Source organism: Pocillopora damicornis, chromosome 1, assembly GCF_964200805.1.
Source record: "Pocillopora damicornis chromosome 1, jaPocDami1.2, whole genome shotgun sequence".
Classification (NCBI taxonomy): domain Eukaryota; kingdom Metazoa; phylum Cnidaria; class Anthozoa; order Scleractinia; family Pocilloporidae; genus Pocillopora; species Pocillopora damicornis.
Genome location: NC_142670.1, coordinates 29,749,043 through 29,766,650, shown reverse-complemented (window position 1 = coordinate 29,766,650; position 17,608 = coordinate 29,749,043). Strand labels below are relative to the sequence as shown.

The 17,608-nt window shown below is 37.1% G+C and overlaps 1 protein-coding gene and 1 long non-coding RNA gene across 2 annotated transcripts; both read right to left on the bottom strand.

The window, feature by feature from the left end:
- Positions 1-464: 464 nt before the first annotated feature.
- On the bottom strand, positions 465-5,121 carry LOC149053202 (uncharacterized). The gene is made up of 3 exons (XR_016188428.1): positions 4,287-5,121; positions 3,258-3,338; positions 465-1,053 (listed from the first exon to the last, which is right to left on the bottom strand). It is a non-coding gene; the product is annotated as an uncharacterized LOC149053202 (long non-coding RNA).
- Positions 5,122-6,026: 905 nt separating this feature from the next.
- Positions 6,027-17,420, bottom strand: LOC113679597 (cholinesterase). The gene is made up of 7 exons (XM_027196566.2): positions 16,740-17,420; positions 15,145-15,324; positions 10,702-10,862; positions 9,735-9,839; positions 9,075-9,534; positions 8,015-8,244; positions 6,027-7,371 (listed from the first exon to the last, which is right to left on the bottom strand). The coding sequence occupies exons 1-7, from the start codon at positions 17,339-17,341 to the stop codon at positions 7,235-7,237; spliced, it is 1,875 nt and encodes a 624-aa protein (XP_027052367.2). The 5' UTR covers positions 17,342-17,420; the 3' UTR covers positions 6,027-7,234.
- Positions 17,421-17,608: the final 188 nt, after the last annotated feature.

Genomic DNA, 17,608 nt, shown 5'->3' with positions numbered 1-17,608 from the left:
TAATAATGTTTTGTAATCGTTTCTTAGCCAACAAGAAGACCATTACCTTTTGACGGCTTTTAGTGACCTTAAAAAGCCAAAAATAACCATGGCGCGCGCGCCAACATTGAACAAAAACCCTATAGAGCCTTCTTAATGAAGATTATTTCTCACTGAAAAATGATGACGCCCTAGTCGGCTTTCAAAGAAATTTTTATCTAGCCAAGAAATTTGTTTAAAAAGCCTTACCACTCAGTAAAAAAATACAGCTGTTACGGTTTTTTAGTAAACGGATATTTCATTTATTGTGACACGAAGGGTTCTACGTGGTGCAATATTAGTTTCAAACTCATCGCCTACTCCAACTACACAAGCACCTTGAATAAAATTACCATGATATTTGCATAAAATCTTCTCCTTTTAAACACTGCTTCTTTTTACGATTAACTGTATACCTCAACTCACTGAGTTTAAGTTTAGAATGATTGACACGTCGGCAGTGAACGAAAGCCTGCAAATTGCGTCCGAATTCTCAAAACGTTTTCCTTCCAAATCAGAAGGCATCGCATTGTGCAGCGTCTTCATGTTATCTTCTGTCCTAATCATTGCAGGAAACTCGCTCGCTCTTGTTCTCTTTGCAGTTACCAAAGCACTTCGTAGGAAAAGTTTTTTCCTAGTTATGAACATGGCGTTTGCTGATTTGATGTTGGGAGCCTTCTCTGTACCCTCTTACATTTATTTTGTTGGAGATGCCTATCAGCTTTGGACAACAAAATTCGGTCTTCATCCAACGGTCTTCAGATGCATCGATACCATTTTTTTGTTTGGCTCATATCTATCTGCAGCCTTCATATCCTGTGAGAGATTTTATGCCGTATATTGGCCGTTTCACTACCGGTCACTGTCCACCAGAACATACTGCATCGCCATTTTCATTCTTTGGACACTCGCTGTCTTGCTGCCTTCATTTCTAACTCTGTTAACTGTCTTTGGTTCATTTGAATCTGCTACTTACGTGGCAGTCTACGTCCAATGGTGTCTTATAATCATAGTATGTGTCTGTAACATTGGGATCTGGAGAAATTTTAAACACGGAAGGTTTACTTCACAACAACAAAACAGAGCCTCGCGAAGCAAACGCGTAACAAAGACCCTACTTTATGTATCCATATTGGCTCTAATAACCTGGCTTCCCTTGCTTATCATGAACATTTTAATGTCTATAACTGGGGAATTACCACCACATCTGGTTATTTTTGTGGTGAACATTTTAAATTTTTCTGACGCTTTTTTGAATCCAGTAATGTATGCATTTAGAATCCCTGAATTTAAGCAAACGCTACTTCTGTGTTGCACTAAGAGGGGAACAGCCACGAGGACGGGACAAATTGTAGAAAGATACCGCACTGCACCTAGAACGCCTAGAACGGAGACAGAGCTCAGAATATATCGCACCGATCCCACTCAGCTGCAAGTAGTGTTTGAGCAAGAAGTTATGGAGACGCGATTTTAATCAATTGTTACTAGAGAACCATTTGGCTTTGATGCTGAGTAGTGAGGTACATTAAAAGCAAGAGTCAGAAATATGGCGTCTTCTCAGAAAACACGATAATTGCCTGTCTTAGGTTTATCACTTGCCACAGCATAATTTTTTTGGTGTTCTAGGGTATCTTTTCACAGCAGCAGTAATACGGAAATCAATTATGTCATTTCGTTTATCCAACGTGATTATATAATATCTTACCACAAACGAGAATAAAACTCTTTGGACTGGTTATTTATACGAGGTCTAACCCAAACCGCGGTTTTACGCAGGCAGTGGGCCCCAAGTATTCACTATAAGAGGATTGATTCAATTAAAGATCATGCAATGACAATTTAAACACATTTTAGGACCGCTAAACGCGAAAACAATTGCACGTAGTCCGTGGAAAAGCTACTTCCGCCTCCAACATAACCATTAAACAAATTCTCATCACAAAAGGTCTTTTTCCCTGAATTAAAAGTTGAATCCAGCCTTGGTAACGTCCACAATGTAAAACATAGGCATGCTATGCATGCAAGACTTATATTTTTGGGGTGGGTGGATTACTTGAAACATTGTAAGTGATGTCTACATTTTTCCAAAAGGAAAGAAGAGTATTAACGCGGAAAAGAACAAAAATGTCGAATTAACTCTCACACAGGTATTTTGTGGTAGATTGTGTGTGTTGCGCGAATAACTGTAACCAAAAAGAAATTGTATAGGTACCACGGTACCTGTTAGTAAAAAGTGCAGACTGCAGCCTGCAGACCGGATACAAAATGTAGACTGCAGACTGTAGAGTGGGTACAAAATGCAGACTGAGAATCTAAAGAGTTTTTTCGTCTGGTATGTGATAACATGTCATCTTACAACTTACAGAGCGTCACGCAATCGCTTTTCCGTGATTAGCTTTCGCGATTATTTGCGCTATTTTGGAATATTCCTGGCCCATTACTTTATGAAAATCGATCGTTTTATATTCAAGTCTTCACATAGTTTTCTCACTTTGCGCGCGAGTTGGTTGGTGTGATGTCTGTACAGATATTACCGACGTAAAATTAAAGTAGATGTAGATTTAAACGAGATGTCATAAAAATGAGATTTCCGAGCTTATTCTGCCTCGTAGCATTTTTATCCCAAAGGGAGTATTGACATGAACAGTTGCTATGGTAACAAAGGAAGTCATATGGATGGTCTTAGCGAGCTTTAGGCATTTTTTCGGCACCGGTGTTTTATCGTCAAAAACACAGTGTTAGTTCTGGTTCATCAAACCAACAGTACTGTAAAACACCAAAAACCACCCCTCTCAGAAAGATCCAAGATATCAAACGCAGAAGAATAGCGGACTCACTGCCCGCTGACTTAGTAAATTGCAAGTCATTATCTGATTTTAAGTTAAACTTAGGAAAGTACGTGAAATAATTAAGTAAAGTAAATTCCAATTATGAATTATCATTTATTTATCTTGTTATCTAGACATTTTTACTTTTATTTAATTTATGTATATGTACATATATATATATATATCTTATTTTAGCTTTTATTTATAGTTGATGTGATATTTAACAAGATTTTGTTAACTCAACAAATGTAGATGTTAATTTCTTCATCTCAGGGTAGTTTTCCACCATTTTTATTTAACTTTAGCTATCCTCAAAAAGCAGGAAATCGTTAAATTCAGGTTTATGCATTCAGTGCAAATCAGACTGACAAGCGTAGATAGTTTACTTTTTATAAAAATAATACAACTAACCTCAAAGGAAGTTGAAATATTTTTCTTTCCTCCCTTTAATTTCTTTATTTCGCGATGTTCTCGCAACGTTCTTGCTGTATTCTTGGTGATTTCCCAGAGAGAGAGGAAAGGAGAAAGACGATATGAATACATACCTAGCTATCTAAACATTGGTATTTTACTACATGTCAGAACAATATACAGGGATCTCTGAGCTCACTCCGACTACTGACGCTTATAATCTTCAATTAACAAGGACAATGCACAAGCTGATTTAATACCATGGTAATTTGCTAAGGTAAGAGGAATAAAATTAACACTACCAAAGACAACTTGGCCGGTAAATTTCTTCTTTTTTTTTTTGGATATCATTCGACACAAATAGGTAGCATCTCTTCATCAAAGTAACACGGTTGTAAACGGCCACTATGGTTTTCAATAAAATAAGAGTCATTACTGGAGATCTAACGCTGGCCATAAGGCTTCTTACCACCGTCTGATTAGCTTTAGAGCACGCTTTCGTGTTTGGGTTTCGCCTTAAAGACCCTTTCTGGGAACAGCTGCCTACCCGCACCATCGGCAGCAGGTCGGCAGCCGCTTATGAAAACGTTATTGAAACCCTTGGGACACGAGTCTCCTTGATCAGACAGAAATCGAAGAGGTCACGAAATAAAGGAGACTGTTTTATCTTCTTTGTTTGCAAATTGCTTCATATTTGACTTAGTTTAGTTTTGATTTACAAACGTAAATCATTAATTTATCTCAGGTTTAGGAGTTTAACCCTTTAACTTCCAAGATCTGATGGATAATTCTTCACCCTAAATGCTATTAACTTCCCTGTAAATTAGTTGCAAGAATTTGGTGTTAGATCAAGGAAACAACTTCTACCTGATAAGTTTAATGCTTCTTATTACCTGTTTGCTGGAAAATGTATGGATATCGTCAGGAGAAGTTGTGTGTTAATCACTTCTGGGAGTTAAAGGGTTAACACAGACCGGACTTTCTGCACAGGCCACGAGAACAATTCCTTACAGTAAACAAGGGACCAACCTTCTTGGACGTCATCCTTTGCTTTTATCAGTTTGAATTTCATGATTTTCAGATTTCTTTTGTCCTATTCTTGACGCTGTCCTACAGAGACAAAGACAAAGACAAATCTTCAATTTGATTTAAGCATAACTTCTTTTTAATTAAGTTTTATTTTGAAATAAAAAATTATGTTAAAGAAGAGAAAAAAAAATTGTCTGGGTCTAAAGCCTCCATGATTTATTTTAACAATATTAGTTAAAGGAAGTAGGGCGAAAATTTAAGAAACGTGAAATAAGTCACAATAACAAGAATTAGCGGTTGCATCCTTTGAGTTGACAGTACATTATAGCTTTGATCCTTAAGGTGTTCAAAACAGGGATTGGCATACAGTAAAAGAAGGAGAATTACTGAGGAGATCTGGAGGTGAAATGACACAACATAAGAAAAAATGAATGGAATTTAATAAAAAAAAAAAACAGAACAGAAATAAAATAATGGTAAATTGGTAGATAAGAGATCAAGGGACTGACAGTAAAATGCAAATTTCTCGCTCTTGGCCAAAAAATTTGGCTCAACCTGAACTGTCATGGCAATTGGAGAATTTGTCTTTCACTGTGCTGTGTGTAATGGGCTCCTGGTGTAATTTATACTTTTCCTCGAACATTTAACCCCGTGATTTCATTTTGAAGGGCAAGAACAATAACACACAAGCACCGTATTTTTATTAAAGAAAAACATATATCGAAACGAGCGAGATTTACCTTGAGGAAATTGAAAACAAGATGACATCCGTCAATCTTTTACGACGAAAGGAAACCACACGACTTGCTGAGCAGCATCGAAGAAACACACACGCCAGCCATGACAGAGCGTACGATTTGCGAAGTAAGGGGTTGAGATAACGTGTTTTTAGGCTAAAGAGAAGTTCAAAAATACGCCCAAAATATCTTGTAGTTCGTAGTTTCTTTTCACGTGCACGAATGATCTCGACAGAATATGAATATTGATTAAAAAAAAATATTTGTAATTCAAATGTTTCCGACTAAAGGCGGGCCCAAAATTACTAACGAGCCCTGGCCTAGTCGCTTAGTTTAGTTGGTCAATTGTAAAACGAGGTAAAGCGACTAACTGTGGCTTGATTTAACCTGACAAAAATCAGTAGGTAGGTGAAGACATCGAACCAGGTTCTTCTTTTTACACCTGTATCGAATTAGGATATTACGGACATAGAAATTTGCCGTACTTTGCCTCTTTCCGACCCTTAAAGCATTTTCTAATTTTAAATCTATTTTAATTACTGAACGTCGGGCCTCTTTAGTTCAGTGAACAAATTCGTGCAAGGATGTTGCCCCAACCTTTTTTTAATTTTCCGCGGCGTTTCCTTGATCGAGATTCGGAAGAGAAAGGTAAAGGGCAAGGCTGTGTCTTATGTCTAAAAACCGAAACAGTGAAGAGTAAAGAGTTGAATTTTAATTTGTGAAGGATGTTATGGGAGACATTTCGCAAAACTAATCGGAAAATTTTGTGGAGCCGGGAAAAGAGGAATATGTCGTACGATTCTGGACACAACTTATTTACCGCTCAAAATCAAACAATTTATCAGTTGAAAACAAACGCGATCGTTTCAGCAACGACCGACAGTCCGAAAATATCACTACTGGGAGTAGTTTTTAACTTGAAGTTTACGTAATTGATAACAAATCAAAGAACACGACGCGAGAGTAAACCGAAGGTTTCCGCGTTTATGGACTTTCACATAAATTTTACCAAAAAAAAGTTTGTTTACTTTATTGACTCTAAACTTTAATAGTTTAATTATATTCTCATAAATCATTCCACCTCAACTATAAATGATACTTTTTACCGTAAGAATGCATTATTATAATTTCTATATTAATACATGTACTTTCTAGTTTACTTCATATCTTTTGGTAATTTCCCCACCATTTGTAAGTTTACAACCAACTATAGGTTGAACTTAACCTAATTTCCATACTGGCCGTTAGCAGCTTTGAAAAACAGTTCACCGTCCAGTATATCGTTTCTAGTGTAATCAAAACCATAACAAAATTCTCGAAAGTGATTGGTTATCACCAGCCCGATTTGAGCACGAACAGGACAGTGTACAAGCCATGCTTATAATTGGACAGTATAATAGGGCAGTTGACACGTCATGCCTGTGTAAGTGGACAGTATGCGCCATTTATTCTCAAATTTTGTCATAGTTTTGATTAACTGGTAACTGGATTTCGCGTCGCCCAACTCTGTCTGTGATCATACTGATGATAGACAAATCAGACTCCCGCTTCGCGGTCGTCCGATTTTGTTATCACTCGTATGATTACAGACCTAATTGGACTCTACTCGGTCCTTTTACCATGTATGGGTGGTGGACAGAAAAGGGATAAACCAAAAAGGCCTTTCATCTAACGAACATACGACGCAAAATCTCTCTACCAATGGTCCTTGCTTAATGTGGGGCTTAATACTATGGGGCTCAGCGCGGTTAGGCACTCAACTAAGGAATTGAAATGCCCCATTACAGTCACTAGGCTATAAAGTTCCTCGAAGCACTCAGACAAAAGGGAAAAATTTGCCATCTTAAGGCGTAAAAGGGTGAAGTAGGCTACTCTATAATCAACACCGACGTTTCCTCATCTCAATAGTCAAATCGATGATCCTTTTAAGTAAACGTTTTAAAATTCAGTAAACTATGATAAGGCCACAAACTGTAACGCGGCTTTATATAAAGTACTGAACCTCAAGGGTGCTGTCATTTATTTGAACCATATTAGACTAATACTGGCCAATGCAGTCACAATATTCTCTAGGCTTGGAACTAAAATCGCTTAAAACAGTAAACTGAGGGAGAGAAAACACAACCCCTATTATAACTTAAGACAAGAGTAAGTGCCAAAATGTTACTCAGATTTTAGCCAAGGTTGGGACTATGTCCGCTAAGGTTGAAACTATATTAGCCTGGTAGTTGGACCAGGTTCGGAGATAGCATTTCCTAGTTTACGCCTATAACGCCAAACAACCACAAGAAGGACTAAGAGAAGTACAGCAAGGACAACCACCACACCAATCAGGGCATACTCGGTTTCTGAAACAATGACAATAACAAGAATGAAAAGCATAAACAAAGCAATAGAAAAAGGATTTGATCATATAGTGGCCGAGAAAAGTTTTTCGGTGGCTTCATTTTGCGCATTGGCAAATTTTCAATCAGTTGTTGCAATTCAAGACGACCCTCATTTCATTAACACTTTGCACCCCAACATATCAGTATGTGAATTCTCCATACTGCTCTCTTTACATTTCCAAAGGTGCTTACAAGGAGAATTTGTTTGACAATCAAGAGCTTCTTTAGTTGGTGATCTTTTCCTTTATTCTCATGACCTTCATGTTTGATTCAGGGGTGATATTGTAAGGAGAAACTAGATGCTGGTCACCCTTAGAGGTAAAAGGGTTAACAAGGAGGAAAAGATTACTGGGGAAGAAAATGTAACATTTTCAAGTTTTAACATCTCTTGACTTTTTACCCTGGCACAGAGAATCAAAATAAACTGTAGATGCCTTCATAGATGACTACTTCGATGAGTTTGAACACAAAAGAATGAGAGTTAAGACTTGACTGGCTTGCAAAATGTGTTATAAGACTAGAGGCATTCATTTTTTGCAGAACTTATATCTGTAGATTGAAAACCTTCACCACTTATTGATACACCATATATGAAGAGCCTTACCTTTATCAGCTACTGCAGCTGCCTGTCTAGGTGGACGTGACGTAACAGGGCTCGTTGGAATAAAAGGAACCATTGTTGGTTGTGGTTCTGTTAAAGAAGGAACCAGTAAATTCCAGAATGCCATCTTTTCTGGAAGCATTTTGGCCTGGATGGAAGAGGCCGGACTCAAAGAGATATACTGCTCTTTCTCAAGAGTGTATACTGGCCATTTGTCATCTGGTGCTGGTTTCCTGTTTAAAATATTTTTAAATTTGTTACATGTACAATTGATACAACAATCCATTTACATTCAAATGAGCACCCCACCCCTTGCTAAGCCTCCTCATGGCCCACCCACTCCTCCCTCAAAACAAATACTGAAGTATGTAACATCAACTCAGGCTTTATGACGTTTCATTGTAAAATAGACTAGTATTTAGAGGACTATTTTAACGTGCCTCTGTTGTTCAGAGCCTCAGAGGTCATTAAAATGAGTTCAACCAACCACATCACTGGAAACAAAAAAGTGGCGGTAATTAATTTCAGTTATGTCAATTAGGGACTGATCATTGAGGGAGGGTCGGAGGATTTTGGTTTTGTCACATGATCTCCCCATAAGGCTCTGTAGTGATCTAATGATCCCTCCTCAATGGCAGTTACTTTTCTACAGTCCCCCCTTTAACCCTTTCACTTCCACAAGTGACCAAGACAGAATTTCTCCTCACAATATCAATACAATATCAAGCAGGCAGGTGATGAGAATAGAGAAGAATATCAATTATAGGATTATAAGTTTATCCAATACCAAATTCTCTGAACTAACATCATAAGAATTGTATGGCAGATAGTAAGGAGAATTACTAATTAGATCTTAGGAGTGAAAGGGTTAAATTCTGTTAGGGATGACTACTCTTCCAGTTATTCCCATGAAAATTATGTCATCCCCCCTCCAAAATCCTCAGACCCAGCCCCAGGTGATATATCACAACAGGTCCCTAACACTGAAATCATCACTCAATCACACTTCTGCAACAGAATGACATAAGGTAAAATCACTTCATGAATGAGCACCCATACTCACCCTGCCTTGGCAAAGTTACTCCAAAAGGTGATGACTTTCTTCGAGAAAATTATCTCTGCTGTTTGATTAGGTTCACTGACACTCTTGTTATACTTTGCAAAGGGACGTCCAAACACGTAAATTAGGTCACTTCCATGAAAAACTCCAGCCCATGTTGGAAACTTAGATTTGACATGATCAAAGCAGTAAAAGAAAGTATCTTTGAGTTTGTTCTTGACAAAGATATGAGCTGAACGGACAGCAGGAGCCTTAAACAATGAATCAGTTATCACATCCATGTATTTTTGACGAAACCTTACAAGAGGCTCTGTTTGGTTGACCCAGTCTGTATACTGAAAAATCACGGACTCCACCACTTTTTGGGTTTGGTTGTAGGTCCAATGCTGACCATACCTCACAAGGTTATCAAATGCGGTTTGGTTGATACCTTTATCTATATTGGGTATTCCAGGCGTTACACCTAAAAAAAGTAAAGAAAGAAAAATAACTGATAAGCTAGTTTTACACACATTATGATTGGTTCTTGCTTGTGATCTATTGAGGTAAGACCCATAAGTGAATATAAAACAAATAGGTTTCATGTTGCAGATCACATATCACGTCAAAATGTGAGCTTATAGGAGGAAATACAGGTATTTGATCATAAAACAATGTCCTTACCTTTTAATGGAAGGACAAAAAACCCGCCTTCATTACGAGTAACACCTATCATTGCTGGTACAGTTTGGTTTAACTTTCCATTGACAAGGAGGTTATATGGAAGATCTGCAAAGTGTAGAGTAGAGTGACATGTATGTGTCAAAAAAAAAATAACAAAACACTTGAAATAGTGATAACAGTCATTTTAGTGATAACAACAATAATGATAATAATGATACTAGAATATTGATAATGATATTGAAAAATGGTTCACGATTCTATTTTCAAATATGTGCTGCATTCATGACAAATGTTATTCTTCTGCACAGGTCGGGCACTATATTTGAGAAGGCAATCCCACAGAGCCCTTCAGAAATTTTTAAGAGAAAAGGTTCAAGTTATTTCTTCAAGACCCTTTCCTACAGTATTGTGTAAAAGTAACACAAATGAACTCTGATGATTTTCTTGGCTTTTGGTGATTTTTCGAGGAAATTTTGCTGCGAATGAAATTTTTGTGAACTTTCTGCGAACTTCCGAGGCACTTATTGTTTTAGTATACCAAAATTACAAATGATATTTTGCTGTGGATGCTTGTGAGTTGTGAATTCAAGAGGGAAAGTTCACTCTTCTTGAAAGTTGGGAGTGAAATTTTGAGAGAAAATGTGCTTATCTACATATTACAGCGAAGTGTAGTTCATGTATTGTTGTAATGCATTGCATGTAGGTGTAGCTTTTGTGAATAATTGAGCTAATTTTTGTCTTGACCTGAAATTACATTTAGAGGGATTTTAGCATCTAATTTCTCCTCATGATTCCCTCTGAGTCACTGAGGAATAAGGGAAATGATCACGAACTGAAGAAGCTGTTGATTGTTTCACAGATTTTCCCTACCTGCACCTTATGAAATGTACAGAAAACAGTATGGAGAATGTATATGCATAGTGATTTCAAGGTTAATACAGCCTGCATTGTCAAGTAGTCAACTTACCATGTAGAAAGTGGTTATCAACAACTGGCAACAGCAAAGGTTTATCTGATAAAAGATCCCCAGTGATGTTCCTCTGAGCTTTCAGGATTTCTGTTACTTTCTTTTTCAACAAGCATTTCTTTAGTTCTGACATGCTGCATCCAACATAGGCTGCAAGAGCACTGTTAAGAGATATACTCAAGTAAGATTAACAAGTCACAATTTTAACTCCGAAAAATGATTAAGATGTAACTTCTCCTTTAATATATATATATATATATATATATATATATATATATATATATATATATATATATATATATATATATAGGGAGTCTGCAAGTCGATTTTTGTGTGGAACAGTGCTCAATATGTTGAGTGAGTGACCATTACAGTCAATTTTACAGTTGTGTGCTTGGTTGCCAAGCCTTTGAACAGGAGTGACACTAAGGGTGACCTAATGTCAGTTATGATACAAAGCTTGGTGCTTTTCAAATGTAAATTACTCTGTTGTCAAATATTGCTAATTTAGATTTTGCTCTTTATCACAACATGATCAACTTCAGCCTCACTCCAAATCAAAGGCCCGGCAAATAAATACACAACTGTAAAATGGCCTAATTTAAACTTAAGGTGAAAAACAGGTAGGAATTAATTTCCAACAAAAACATTCTAATTAATCTAAATATGCAAGTTGTTAATGCACACACAAAACCACCATGTGCATAGTTCACATTTAAAACACAAAGAGCTCTGTTGCCCTCATAGATTATTGCAAAAAAAAGGTTTTAATCAAGAATGCCTTTAATGTGGCTCTCTTATTTTGAAACAGATTGCTAAGAGATGGGAAAAAAAAAGTGAGAGTTAAGTCCAATGCATTAGCGATGACAGAATTTTCAAAACTTTTCAAAATATGATAAAAAATTTATGGTCTCTAAAGGAAACTTGTGTTTAACCCTGGTGAAAATCTTTCAAGGATCTTTAAGGATCTTACAAGATCTTCATGAGGACCTTTGAGGATCCTCTTGAGGATCCTCATGAGGATCTTCAAAATTCTTGTTAAGATCTTCAAGGATCCTTGATTTTCTTGTCAAGATCTTCAAGGATCTTTCGTTTTCTTGCCAAGATCTTCAAGGATCTTTCATTTTCTTGCCAAGATCTTCAAGGATCTTTCATTTTCTTGCCAAGATCTTCAAGGATCTTTCATTTTCTTGCCAAGATCTTCAAGGATCTTTCATTTTCTTGCCAAGATCTTCAAGGATCTTTCATTTTCTTGCCAAGATCTTCAAGGATCTTTCATTTTCTTGCCAAGATCCTCAAGGATCTTTCATTTTCTTGCCAAGATCCTCAAGGATCTTTCATTTTCTTGCCAAGATCTTCAAGGATCTTTCATTTTCTTGCCAAGATCTTCAAGGATCTTTCATTTTCTTGCCAAGATCTTCAAGGATCTTTCATTTTCTTGCCAAGATCTTCAAGGATCTTTCATTTTCTTGCCAAGATCTTCAAGGATCTTTCATTTTCTTGCCAAGATCTTTGAGGATCTTTGACTTTCTTGACAAGATCTTTAAGGATCTTTCATTTTCCTGTCAAGATCCTTGAAGATCTTGTCTGGATCTTCAAAGATCTTTACATGAACTTTGAAGATCCTTTAAAGATCTTTGAAAATTCTTTGAGGATCTTCCAAATTCTTGTTAAGATCTTTGAGGATCTCTCATTTTCTTGCCAAGATCTTCAAGGATCTTTTTGAAAATTTTGAAGATCCTTAAAGATCTTGGAAAGAAAATAAAAGACCCTTAAAGATCTTGGCAATAAATTGAAAGATCTTTTGAAGATCTTAGCAAGAATGTTATAGAACCTTTGAAATTTTGACAAGAAAATAAGCATACTTAAATCCTCATACTAAGTTAAAAAGAAAAATTGAACCAAACATAAAAAAATAAAGATAAAACTTTTTTTTATTGCTAAACAAGAATTACCCATCCTCTTCTAGTAGGACTACTTCTACACTATTTCTGTTCAGACTTTAGGTTAGTACTAAGATTTTCATTTTCCAAAAAATCTGGCAACAGTCCAGCTCAAAGATAAGAAGACCAAAATATGTGTGTTAAACTTGTCTAGGATTAGACTATGACCAGACTCAGACTACTCTTACAGAGGGGGTAAACATGAAAAAAAGGCAAACAAGAGTACTTCAATGACTATATTTCTGAACCATATTAACCTATATACCAAAGGAAAGCTTAGGAATCACACATACTGAATATAACTAATATGTTGCCCTAAACTAATTTGTTATTTGACATCAGATCAATTTGTCCACCACATGGTGTGAAAAACCTAGGTATACTTGAGAAAAGATAACTGCACAAAGATTGCATGAAATCAAGTGTTTTTAGTGTCAAAACAAAGTACTAGGGTCGCTCTTTTGGATGAGCTGAGGAACTTTTGGAGTCGTTTATATTATGGGCACAGTGCCCGTTCAAAGTTCACCGGGATTATTAGGTGAGTTATTCCACAATATCTTACTTAAAATTCAGCTTATAGAGAAACTGTCAGCTTATCCAACTCAACTCAGTAAGAGGATACAGCCCTGAAAACTTCAGATTAATTGAACTAATACATCCTGAGGTACAAAATAAGTGTTTTCGGGAATTCATATGACAACCTCTAAAAGAGCTTTTTAAGTTGGTTACACAGAACCAAGTAAATTCACACCTTCTTCAGAAACATGTCCTTCAGTGAGCGTCGAGGAGAATCTCTCTAGATCGATAAGCCTGTATCCTTGTCCCTGTAACACATCATTTGCATCCTCACTCTCCAAGAGCTCAGAGTAAGAATCATTAGGCGAGGATGGCATCTTCATTTTCTTTCCAGAAGTACCAATGAATTCTTTTCATTCAGCCCCAGAGTCAGAGCAATCGCGAGACCTGCTTGGAGTTTGATTGACGATTTCGGTTGTTTCTGTCTCTCTTTTCGCTTGTTTCTGAACTCCAGAAAACGCCTTTCCTTTACTTTTATTTCTGTGTACATTTTCCCTTTAGTTCCGACCATTGTCGATGATATTTGCCGTAACAACGAGCTTCTTATGTTTTTATGCGACCGTTAAAAATCTCGGCGCGTATAAATTCCTATCCCATAATGCAAAACCTTATTTGTTGTCATGTAAATAGTCACAAAGTTTCCCGAAAGCCTCGAGCATGGCGTTCCTATGCGGTAACCTTCATTAGTCACTCATTGCACAATAATTTTCTGCGAAAATTCCTTGTTGTGTTTAAATTATAAAACAGTGAGCACTCAATTTACAATTTTGTTATGTTTGAAATTACTTGAGGATTTCAAAGGAACCTAATTCATAATGCAGAGATGTGGTAGAGATCTTGACAAAGTTGCCTTTGAGATCCACATCAAATTCAAAAAGGATCCTTACAAAGAGCTGTACAAAATCATGAAATGAATCTTTTAAAGATATTCGGAAGATCCTTTTCAATTCCTTGAGGATCTTGAAGGATTGTAGAACAGATCATGCAAAGATCTTGACTAGGATCCTTGTAACTCCTAATCAAATTCTTAAGGATCTTAGCAAAGATCTTAGCAGGATCCCTAAAAGGTTCTTTTGAAGGTCTTTAAAAGATCCTCATTAAATCCTTGAAGATCCTGAAGGATCCTTGAAAAGATCCTGCAAAGATCTTGACCTAAGGATCCTTGTAAGATCCTGATCAAATTCCTAGGGATCCTGGCAAAGATCTTTACAGGATCCTTGAAAGGATCTTTTGTAGGTCTTTAAAAGATCCTCATTAAATCCTTAAGGATCTTGAAGGATCCTTGAAAAGATCTTGCAAAGATCTTGAGTAGGATCCTTGTAAGATCCTGATCAAATCCTTAAGGATCCTTGCAAAGATCTTAATAGGATCCTTGAAAGGATCTTTGGAAGGTCTTTAAAAGATCCTCATTAAATCCTTGAGGATCTTGAAAGATCCTCAAAAAGATCCTGCAAAGATCTTGACTAGGATCCTTGCAAGATCCTGATTAAATCCTTAAGGATCCTTACAAAGATCTTGAAAGGATCCTTGAAAGGATCTTTTGAGGGTCTTTGAAAGATCCTTGCTAAATCCTTGAGGATCTTGAAGGATCCTTGAAAAGAACTTTGCGAGGATCCTTATGAGGATCTTTGTAATATCCTTTGAGGATCTTTATCAAATCCTTGAGGATCTTAACAAACGTTTTTGCTTACAAAGATCTTTGAGGATCTTTTACAGATCCTTTAAAGATCTTTTAAAGATCCTTGTCCTTAAGGATCTTTGGCAGGTCTTTGTCAATCCTTGAAGATCCTCAAAGATCCTGTGAGGTTTTTCACCAGGGAAAGATACCACAAACCATGGACAAGCAAATCTAATGATGCTTTTAGATTCTGGTTACCACAATAATCATTACACATCAAAATAAATTTTTGATAAGTTTGCTCACCTGGCTAACTCTTTCGCTGTCTTTTTTTCATTTGCCCCAAATGTGGCTGCTGCACTTCCACTTTGAATAATAACTTTGTGGTAGAGCCCATAGCTGAGGGGTGATAACATGTGTAAGGCAACACTTGCTGCTCCTGCAGAATGACCAAAGATTGTTACATTCTTTGGATTTCCTCCAAACCTGTGGAAGAATTAACAAAATATAAAGTACTTGTGATTGATATCTAATTGAATTTGAAAGATTTGGGAGCAAACATGTAAATGTGGAGTTTAACTTGCTTTATTGCTAGGGATAAACTTGCAAAGCTGGTAGGAATCAAAACCTCCCCTAAACCAATGAAATGTTTCTTTATCTAAAGTCACAAGAGTAGGACAAGGTTAAAGTCATTAGTCTCCTTAAGAAATTGAACCCCAGACCCTCAGAAGTAAGTTAAGATTTTTGCTTGGATTCATCAACGCCACATCATTTACATCATGCAAATGCAAAATAGTCATCAAAGCTGATGTTCCATTCTAGAGTGTTATGAGCAGTCATCCACCAATACTAATGAGAGGAGATATGAAACATGGCAAAAGATAGGAAGAATGGTTAAGAGCTCCTGACTGACTGCAGTGTAACTTAGATGATAAATTGATGTATAGCTATGGGTGGGAAAGATTTAATTACAGAACAGAGTTCAAATTAACATGCTTCTTCAGGCGTACATTACATCATATTTTAAACCCCTTCATCCAGGGGAAGTGGGTGGGGGGGGACAGGGACTAAGGTGGGGTGGGGTGGGAACATAGCTTGATGGCCTTTTACAAAATACTTCTTCACTTGTTTACAGTTGAGTACCCCAGTCTCTCTTGAACCCTTAACTACTGGATCAAATTTGTTATTCTCCTCACTGTCAATCATATAATTTGTATAATATTAGTTCAGAGAATTTAGTATATATTGGATCAACTAATTATCCTCAAATTGATATTTTTCTTTATTCTCATCACTTATCTGGTTGATTTTGTATTGATATTGTAAGGATAAATTCTGTCTTGGTCACTCATGGGAGTTTAAGGGTTAACCTTATCCTTCAAATAGGGAGTAAGTAAATGCAATAACTCACCAAGCCCCACAATTCCTTTTTACTTTGATAAGTAACCTGTGCAAGAAGCCATCTATCCCCTTGACTAAAATTGTAAATATACATGACTTGCTTCTCTCTCAATTTTTAGAATAGCATGGATACAGGAGATAGCTTATTTATAGACTTCCATGGGAAATAAAACTGTTGGTTTCTTTTTTTCGCATGCATTTAGCAAAAATAAAGAAACATGAACATGACTGTGTTAATTTCTTCTTTGAAAACTTATTGGGTTCTATTATCTCCCGAAGAGAGCTTTTATTTCCCCTTCTTATTTAGAGTTGACTATCAGCATATCGGAACTTCACGTGAAAGTCTCAAGGAAGTAGGTGGGGAGAGGCAAACAGCATGGAGAGCAGAATTTCTGCTTGTGACTAATGTTACTGGAGTGTGGCATAGGTGATATAGATAAATTCATGACGGTAACTGAGCAATTCAGATCTACACAATGCACACTTTGAAATTTCGTTACCTTTCAATGTTTTGCTGAACCCACTGCAAGGCTTTCACTTGATCTAAAAGCCCAAAGTTACCGGGGATCTCCTCTGATCCAGTGGACAAAAACCCTAGTACACCGAGACGGTAATTGAATGTAACGACTATCACTTGTCCTTCGGTAGCGAGGTATTGACCATTGTAGACATGGTATGCAGCACTTCCTACGGAAAATCCACCTCCGTAGATCCACACCATGACGGATAATTTAAGACCCTTCTCTGTCTCTTTGTCTCGCGGGATAAAGACATTTAAATTCAGACAGTCTTCTGCTGTATCTTTCTCTGTCGAGTTTACGATCGGGGAAGGGTTTTGAGGACATGCCTGCCCGAAAGAAGTTGTGTTCTTTGTATCTTTCCACGGGGTCGGCGATTGGGGAGCCTCGAATCTTCCTGCTTTTGCAAACGGTATTCCAAGATATTGTACGAGGGTCTTGTTCGTGTTCAAGACAATAGCTTCCCCGCGTACAGGACCAGAAGTTGTGTTTACGATCGTAGGAGGTGGGGCGTATTCGCTGAAGCTGGAAGCTACCGAAAGGATACTTACTGTTCCAAAAAAAATGAAGACGGAATAGGCCATACCTTCTTCTGTTATAATGAAAAGCCAGCAGCGAAAAAGGCAAAAGAATAGCAATCAACGTGTACAATGTCACGACCGTGTGAACCAGACGGGAGAATGGACTGAAAGCCGGAAGTAGCTCTCAAAATGAAAGTCTTGCTGTAGATCAGTTGATATGCCGTAAAAAAAAAAATTATATAAAGCTATTGCTTGGATGAAAACTTGCTCTTTCAACCTTGACAGGTTACTACGACGGACGAAACCTCCATAAATTACATTTTATTTAAT